This window comes from Electrona antarctica (genome assembly GCF_951216825.1).
Source record: "Electrona antarctica genome assembly, chromosome: 3".
Lineage (NCBI taxonomy): Eukaryota > Metazoa > Chordata > Actinopteri > Myctophiformes > Myctophidae > Electrona > Electrona antarctica.
This window is the reverse complement of record NC_136808.1, coordinates 17,527,227-17,536,844: the sequence shown is the minus strand read 5'-3', so window position 1 is coordinate 17,536,844 and position 9,618 is coordinate 17,527,227. Positions and strand designations below refer to the sequence as shown.

Below are 9,618 nucleotides of genomic sequence, written 5' to 3'. Positions count from 1 at the left end.
CAGAAGTTTGTTACCATGGTGACACACCACCAGATTTACAGCGAAAGACAACAATTTCGTCTCGTGAAACAAACATTATTGAATCTTGCTCAATACATTATAATAGTTTATTTTGTGCCTATCAGTGACACTGACACTTAAACTATGTTTAATATTGTAAAAAATATAGGCATATAAGCAATATAGGCCTATGTTGGCTACATTTATTAAAAATAGATTTACAATTAAGACAAACTGTGACCTACAACAGATGCCTATAGCCTTCAATAGTAAATTCTGTTATTTAAGGGCTGAAAGCAGATATTGAATGATATACCGGTAGTTGATTTGCAGTCACATGCAGGGACAAGGCCACTTCAGCTAGTCTAGTGATGAGGATATGTTTTCCTTGGAGAAAGATGACATAGATTAATGTATGTATGCTGTACAAGACAGATTGACCCACTATTATACTCCTATTATACTCTAAGCGCAACTGTAATCAAACATTGAGCAGCAGATAGGTACACAGGAACAGGCAGGAGCTGAGCCGAGAGAAGAATAGGCCTACTCCAAAAAATACCCCTGACATAATGTGGTAAATGGTAAATGGTGCATTTATATAGCGCCTTTATCCAAGGCGCTTTACATAGATTGTGCATTCCATTCACACACATACATTCATACACCGATTGCTGCGGAAGCCATGCAAGGTACCAACGAGCACATCGGGAGCAATTTGGGGTTCAGTGTCTTGCCCAAGGACACTTCGACATGTAGCCAGGAGGAGCCGGGATTCGAACCGCCGACCCATGGATCATTGGACGACCTGCTCTACCTCTTGAGCCACAGTCGCCCCGTGTGGTGAACCTCAACCTACAGAATTAAATGGACGTAAAGCACAAAATAGACACCCCTCTCTTTTGAGGATACGATGGTACAACCCAGGCTCTCCTCCTCCCTCAATCCTTCCACCCTGTTTCTGTGTCTGTCCTCCATCTCTCTGCCTCCTCTCTCCTCTCATCTGCTGAACGTAAGGACATTCTGAATCTGAGCTCCAGCTGCTAGCTTTGCAGTAGCACCTTATTCATCCTTTCTTCTTGCAATCTCTACCGGGCTGAGGGATAAGTGAAAATTAAAGGTATGTTGTAGCCATAATTCATCCTATAACATTTACATTATTTGGCATTAATTTATTTATGGCCTCTGTAGCCAAGTATTCTGTCATCCAACCTGATGTGATGTGACATCCTTGCATTATATCTGTAATTTTCTCCACATTTTCCTTCTTCACCTTGTCTGACTTTATTACCTCTATTGCAGTCACCTTCTCTCCTCCATCTTGTCCTCCTTTTATAGTTCATGCAAATCATACCTCATACTGTTTAAGTGAGATACAGAGGACGAAATGTAAATACAGATTGAAAGTCATAACGTCTCTGTCGGGTGAAAACATATCTAAAACTGTTACTTTTCAGGATTCAAATTAAAAAAATAGCAAAAGTAGCAGATATACAAGCTCAAAACGTGTAGCTTTGTGCCATATTTCCACCTTGCAGATCTATTACTTTTGGTGCTTTTGTGTGATGCTGTAGTGTGATCAAGTAGGGCATTCATTTACAGCAACAATATACTGTACAGTCATTTTCAACTCAAGTATGACACTATATGGCCATTTGCAGATGCAGTGTACTATAGTCCGTTCCTCCATTACAAAACTAGCCCCCACCCATGAGAACGCTCTACATGGGACACTGTTGTAACAGCATTTTCTTCCAAGAAAGTTTATTTCACAGGTACTCAATATGAACTAGTCTTTTGTACCTAAGCATATCAGGAAATGTCCAATGTCATCTTTTTCCAAGGTCACATAAGGCCTTGCAAGCTCAAGACTGCTCTGTGCCCATATGGTCATTATGTGCATTTGTAAGGCTCTTTTGTATATCAGTACAACATAAAACAGATAACATTCATTTCTGAGCCTAAGGTCATTATGTGCATTTGTAAGGCTCTTTTGTATATCAGTATAACATAAAACAGATAACATTAATTTCTGAGCCTAATCCAGATAATCTCTCTATAATCTATGTAATCTGTCTGTCTGTTTGGTGCACCCTCAAGTGAAGCAGTACGCATCCTACCTTAGAGGGGCTGCTCCTGACCACACCACACCTCTGTTCCTGGTTCCATTATGGAATCCAAAGCCAAGAGCGGGGCACCAGTGCCCAAGCCAACATCTAAAGCAGAGAAGAAGGAGCCAGCAACCCCTCGTAAGGCTGACCCTGCCCCAGTGGCCCCCGAGCCTGAGAATCCTCCTCCACAGGATGGAGCAGCTGAGGCCGAGGCTGCATCAGAGGGTGAGGAGGCTGCTGCCTCCAGTACAGACTCTCTGGAACATCTGAAACCCTTCCTCATCGGCGGTGCTGTAATCGCTGCAGGGGCCATCTTGCTGGGGGTTTTGCTACTGGCGAGGAGAAACTAAAGCAACTCATTATCCAGAGATATTTATTGGCTGATGTTAATGGTTGGATCCTAGACTATCATGGTAGAGATGGGCACTGTACATTGTGTGTCTTGCAGCTTGACTGCTTAAAGTAAATTCATTTACAGAAAATTTGTGTAAGGTTCATATGGGACATAAGTATACATAGAATATGCATGAGTTTCCTTCACCACTAAGATTGCAAGAACATTCACAATATGGAACTGAGCTTATATCCTTAAACAATCTAGAGCAAGTATGATTACTAACTTTAAATTGTTTATCCCAATTTGCACAAATCCACTCAATATTTGTGCACTATTGGTTTCTTGGTTGAGTTTACCTGCAGTTATTTAAAACTGAATTCATAATTCTGAGAGACAGATATTGAAACTATAGTTAAGAGGTGAAGGAAGTCCATATGATGTAGTCATAAAACATGGAAAAGCTAGGCCTGCGCATAGTTGAAACTGTGCTTTATGATGTAAAGATTTTGGCTAAATCAATACCAATTCCTCTTCTTGAGTTCAGTGCAGGAGCCATGTAGGCCCGAAATATCAAATTAGAGACCTGTACATTTGCACAAATGGCTGATGGTTCAGGAAGTGGCATTTTGAGTGTTTGAGGACAAGTGTACGTATGTATGTATTGCAATTTTTGTGTCAGCACTGACTGTGGAGTGATAGCTTTTCATGTAACAGCAACATTTTGTCACATATCAATCACACAGAATATTATAGAGTAATGGCTGGTTTAAACTGTTGACATCTTAGTTATATATCTTTGTTTCAGCCTGACCAGTCAGTCAGTAGTAAAGTAGTTAGATTCTTAAGCTATTGCCAAATATGTGGTTCAGAATAAGCCTGGTTATTTTGTGTTTATATTGCAGTATGGTGTATAACTAAACAAAGATGTATTTTAAAGATACTAAGTGGAGATTTGATAAGTATTTCAAATGTTGGAAATCCACAAATCCTAATACAACAATTAGAAGGGATATCCCATCCACAATAATTTCTCTGATTGGTTTGAAAGGCAATTTGGGATGGTTTATTATTTTTTCCAGAGTGGTTGGAACTACTACTCATTCACACTTATATTGTAACAACAAATGAAAACCTTCAATCCATGGTACTACACACACACTATAATATAAGCAGGAGATTGTTGACAGTTGTATAGTCATCAAGAAATCATACCCATAATGTACGTAGCCTATAACTACTGTACATATATCCTATAGCTAGCAAAAATAAGCATGCCATACTTCTGCATTGAATCCAAACCATCAAGAGCTTTAGTATAAAGAGAAATGTTTTCATTTTATGAATGGTAGTATGTTTATTGGTCGGTGAATAATGGTAGATGAGAGAACGAAAAGTTAAAATTATTTTTATATTCAATACAGGCTACCAAAAGATAACCCCTAAGTTGTTATCTAATATATCTATGGGATTTATGTTATATTATTTTGTCATTGCATAAATATTGCTTGCACTTAAATAGCTCAATGTAATATCTCAGAATATAGATTAGAAAGTGAACAAGCAATAATTTAGGATGAATACAATTGCTTGGTTCTTGAAATAGTTGTCAGGCGACAACTATTTCAACTATTAGAAGATTTTCAACACATCAGTAATTGGAAATGTTACTTCAGACTAGCACCACAATAGACCCCCCCCAGTAATTATGTCAAATATTTTACCAACAAGTGACAAAATAATATTCACCTTACATGTACAACAGTGTACTGAACAGAAATCTCCTATTTATTTTTGTTATTTCAACAGCGTATAAATGCAATAATTCAGATAGGACTCCTCATTTTAGCACGTGCTGTAGCAATTGAATTGACATTAATGATGACGATGTTGATGATGGTGACTGATGATATATTCTTATATATATCCCTGCAACATTTTCCCTCATGCACAATCTCTCCTCTGCCCCTCCTCTGCCCCCCAAAGCTCCTAAATGTAAAAAAAAAAACCCCAATGGTTCCAAAAAAGAAAATAAATTGTTCCAATGTAACCTGATCTATATTAAACACAATGAAACAGCCCAAGTCAGTGTTGTATTGGTCTTTACTCGAAATGTAGGGGAAACATCCACCAATGAGGAAAAAGTATGATTTTGCTGTAGAGAATGTGTGGCATTTTTTCTGTCAAATGAGTGTTTTATACAACAGGCAAGGATACATACAGTATCATGCCCATGCTTTGTTGCTGATGGCTTCTATACCTGAAACATTTTTATAGCGCTTTTCCAAGTGCTCAAAGCGCTTTACAATGGTTCATTCATTCATACATTGGGAGGTGAAGCGGCGAACAGTCGACACCAGCGTCCTCACTTCCCACACCAATGGTGGCAAGCTCACACCGACTAACTCATTGGAGGCAATGTAGGGTTCAGTGTCTTGCCCAAGGACACGTCGACATGTGGACAGGAGGAGCCGGGATTCGAACCGCCGACGCAGGGATCATTGGACGACCTGCTCTACCTCCTGAGTCACAGCCGCCCTGCCTATACTGTAAGCTCCTGCTGCATAAAAAGGCTTACCACTCCAAATTCATAGCAATTCATAGCAATTATGAACTACAACTTTATACCAGACATTCCTGTAATATTTGTATGTCAACCAATTTTTTATTTTGTTACCAGAAGTTGTTTTCTAATATAGATGACACTTTCCTCATCCACATTGTTGAAATTTCACTAAGAAATCCATCAAAACATATTATGAATTTTATAAGAAGAACGAACCTCCAGGAGATCAGGTATACTTTCTATACTAGGTGCTAGCACATGTAGGGTTAAGGGGGAATGATAGGGTGGATGAGTTGGGCTTGGTTGGTCTTTACATAAAGGGAATATTGAAATTGAATATTGCTTTATTTTAAGGTTAGTGCACATACCCTGAAGAAGGCAACTTGTTTGTCGAAACGTTGGTAACAATAAAAAGTATTTTTGGCATCAGGACTATACGAGCTGTGCGACCTCTCCTTTCTATTTTAAAGGTTGGTGCACTGAGCATAAAACAAAACACTGAACATAATAGGGAAACGCCAAACCGGCTTGTGTCAGAGGAGGAGTAGAAGGTATGGGAGGGAGTAGCCTAAGCCCTAAACCACAGAGAGACGGTGAGGAATAAGGTGGTGGTGGTGGTAAAATCACGTGTTGCAAGCTATTTTTGGCATGCAACACTATCGTACGATTACATATAAATATTCTGCACTTAAAGGACGACTTAAACTATTTTCAAACCCATCTTCATATAAATGGTCCTCACTAATGCTCATGATAATATAGTTGGCATTTGTTTCTACTCAGTCTGTCTCATAAGAAACGCATATAGCAGTGACATCATAGTTGGGCTTTTTTAAAGATTTTTTTTATTTTTATCGCAAGAACAATGGCTTCATTCTTTTCTTGGATTCCCAATTGATGATGTCACTGGTAGGCAGGTTTCTGAACTGTCCAGTGTCCACATCTCACCTCTGACACAGAGTAGACAAAAATGGTGCATTATAAAGTCCTTTAAGCTGGTTGAAGATGTAGGTATCATGACAGTTGGCAGATGGCAGAAGAGGTGGGAGGAGGAGAGATAGTTAGGAAGATAGTTTTATAGAATTCAGAGGAAAGTAGGAGAGGTGAGGGGAGGGCAGGAAGGTTCAGAAGAGAGGAGACAATAATATCACAGCTAAGATATGTGCACTAAATGGGTCAGATCAGAAACAGTGGAACATGTGATGATGAACTGTAGATAATATATGAATTTGAAAGAAGACAACTATTAGAATTTATATAAATTAAAGCAGTTGTTTGTAGTGACTCATAGGAATAGACTATGTGACAACCAGGTATAGTCTGGTGACCACCGGAGACGGGTGACAGCCGGAATGTAGACGGCACCCCGGGAGCAGTATGGGTTAGCGCCCCAGCCTGCATCCTCCGTGAGGAGGAAGCCCAAAAACCTTCGATGAGGCCTTTAGGAGGGCCATTCGAGCCGCAAGTGGAGTCTGCAGTACTACCGTTGCCCAGCGGTGGAGCCTGCAGAACCATTGCAGCTCAAGAATCCACCACTCCTGAATGAAGTGTCTGGTGCTGGGAGTCTGGTGCAACGCACAGGTCCTGGCGGTACTCCAGGTGAGACGTAGGAGGGGCCCGGACAGGAGGCAACCCACAGAGCCTAGTCCCTCCACAAACCAGAATTGTACCTCTCAGTCCCGGCACAGTATAGTTCTGGAGTGGTTCCAACGGATTGTGCGGCCCTGTCTTTCCCTAGTGGGTCTGATCGAGGGTAGCTACTGGGACATAAGTCGGGACTTGATCACCCCGGCTGGGTCACCCGAGTGAGGTATGATGTTCGAGAGACCCGAAACCCCAATGGCCTTGGGATACATCACTGAGGATACGTCCCAGTTGCATTGCGTTCAAAGCATGGTATGATTTAGTAAATACACGAAGGCTTTCACTTAGAACTCCATATATGGGGATAACCTATAGTCATATTAGTCCCATTAATATGAAGACAACGGCGATATCCAGCACTGACTCAGATTAATGTAGAAACCCCAAAGATGGATATACACAGTGGTGACATCATCGTGACACTAGACTTGCACATTATAAAAGGCAGATCCCAGCCTCTAAACCTCAGATACCAAGCCACGCAAATGTTTCTCCACCCAAATCCTCAGAATCTGAAAAAAAAAGCAAGACACAGGATACAGCACAAAGGGCAAGACTCAAGACACCACACTCAAGACACAAGATCCAAGATCAAGAACACCTCAACACATTAGAACCAAGGTGTATGGCTTTACAACCCAGATATCTTGCATATCTTTATCAAGAGAAGAGTAAGACCACCATTCCAATTAGCTCCATTAAACATCCCAGTTTAAGTTCGAATCGTTCGAATCGTCCTAGCCGAGACAGCCAGCACTATAGTTCGAGCTATCTAATCTTATATGCACTGCCACTGTCTAAAGACATTTTCAAAGGCACAATAGATATATACATTTCAGTATCTTAGAGTGACCAATTTGATAGACAAAATGTTGAATTATGTATTTAATAGTTAAAGTTATGGGTCCCTACTTATTATTGAAAGCCTGACTAGTAATAGGGACTATTTGCGTTGAATATGAGACAAGTAGGTGGCGGTAATGCACGAATGTGTGTGCCAAACCCAATAATAAACCCTAATAGAAGAAGAAGCTGGATGGCAACCGCTAAAACAAGATTGTCCAGGCTTGCCCCTCTATGGTCTTGCCCCATGAGTCTTGCAGATATTTCGTACTAAAATTACTTACACCAAGTGCCTAGTTCTGTGTTGACGGTGAGTAAGACATTCATTTGATAGTAGTTGATATTCAAAGTTATGCCTGCCTCCAAGTTACTGCTCCTAGCTGCCGTTGCATTAGAGCTATGGCCCAGAGCTAGCTGTTAGCTAACCTTAATTATTTTTTTTAACCTTATTTTTTATATATTATGTAATGTTAATTTACACTTGCTTTTTAATATCTTGAATAATAGTACATATTTGCTAACGATGGTACAGCTAGATAAGCTAAAACATAACGCGTTAAATCGGTGACTTAACATTATTGTTATGGGACATCATACACGTGAATTAGCGTTAGCCTGTTAGACACCATGGCGTTTGGTTAATAACCATATTTGTGGATTAGCCTATTTTATATTTAGGCTATTCGAAAAAGGCATATGAGGTGATATTCTCCAAAAAGGGACGTCACGTTAAAATGGTCATCATACCGTTAGAGAAATAAATAGTTTAATGACTGAGAAAGAAGTACGAAGCCGAAACCACAAGCGATATTGCAATATTGCAACAACAAAACAGACTAGGCTACAGGCTATAGCAGCAGAGCCTTGATGTGGGCACACGCAACAAAACGTTTTTTGTAGTAAACTAAATATTGATTGAATACTTTTTATACTATGTTATAATTTGTTAGTACACTACAGGTAGTACAGTCAAAGGTTGTGCTAAAAGGATAACACAAAATGCCCCTGGGTGCTCCATTGTGGTCAATACTAATTAATTGCATTGGTTGTGGTAATAGTTATGTTGGGCCGACAGATGTCATGGGAGCTCAGCGTCAAGGATACAGGAAAAGTGGACACCGGCTTTTCCACACAAATGCAAAAAAATAAAAACTTAAGATGATTTGAACATGCACAGTAGGCATATGCCATTATCCCTGACCTAAATGTAACCAGCGCCGCTCTGAATTTAACTACCCTTAAACTTCTTGTTTATGCCCACAATGACTGGCTAGCCACAGGTTTTGTAGCAATTGTGAAATGTTTAAGCACATACACGATACATCATATACAAGCCCACATTATCATAGCTAACTCTAACCCTGATTGAATCATGCTAATGTTATATAGAGCCATATTATGCAACATTATGCCTAATTATACTTTTGACACATGCCGAAGTATAAATCGGGCATTACACAACAGACAACCACAAGTGATACTTATTAATATCTGCTATTGTTACAGGAGATTTCACAATGATCATCCCAATTAGATGCTTCACCTGTGGGAAGATCGTGGGAAACAAGTGGGAGGCATACCTTGGATTACTTCAAGCGGAGTACACTGAGGGGTGAGGTGTTTATGCACAGATGTATAGTACCTGCCTGCTTTGTTGGTCCATGTCATGTGCTAGTCCATCACTTATTTTCTTTTTTAAATCAAATGTCTCCCTCCCCCATTGCAGTGATGCCCTTGATGCACTGGGTTTGAAGCGGTACTGCTGTCGGAGAATGCTCCTTGCTCACGTGGATCTTATTGAGAAGCTGTTGAATTATGCTCCCTTGGAGAAGTAATCATTGATGAAGCCATTTCCGAGAACTGTCAAGGATGGACTCAAATGCAATGGACTTGTGCAGACTGACGAGAAAGAGAATATGGAGTTACAAAGTTGAACACAGTGAATACATTTGACATGCTTTAGTGGATCTTACTACACTTTTCTTTTTTATAAATAAAGCTTTCAAATTATATCCTTGCTTATGATCCATGATGTATTTTTTTCACCCACTAGTAGCATGAAGGTCTCAAGAAGAGCCTGACAATATTTTTGGGGCCGATGTTGAGGAATAAAAGTTAAC

At 40.0% G+C, this 9,618-nt stretch overlaps 1 protein-coding gene across 1 annotated transcript; it reads left to right on the top strand.

Annotated features, from left to right (window-relative positions):
- Window positions 1-7,633: 7,633 nt before the first annotated feature.
- On the top strand, window positions 7,634-9,515 carry polr2l (RNA polymerase II, I and III subunit L). The gene is made up of 3 exons (XM_079498074.1): window positions 7,634-7,808; window positions 9,005-9,110; window positions 9,225-9,515. The coding sequence occupies exons 2-3, from the start codon at window positions 9,016-9,018 to the stop codon at window positions 9,331-9,333; spliced, it is 204 nt and encodes a 67-aa protein (XP_079354200.1). The 5' UTR covers window positions 7,634-7,808; window positions 9,005-9,015; the 3' UTR covers window positions 9,334-9,515.
- The last annotated feature ends 103 nt before the right edge of the window (window positions 9,516-9,618 follow it).

What these genes read in the sequence shown, in the direction of transcription:
- polr2l (XM_079498074.1), top strand. Translation starts at nt 9,016, where the DNA reads ATGATCATCCCAATTAGATGCTTCACCTGTGGGAAGATCGTGGGAAAC. An exon ending in CAAGCGGAGTACACTGAGGG is followed by an intron (nt 9,111 to 9,224) that starts GTGAGGTGTTTA and finishes CCCCCATTGCAG; the next exon opens with TGATGCCCTTGATGCACTGG.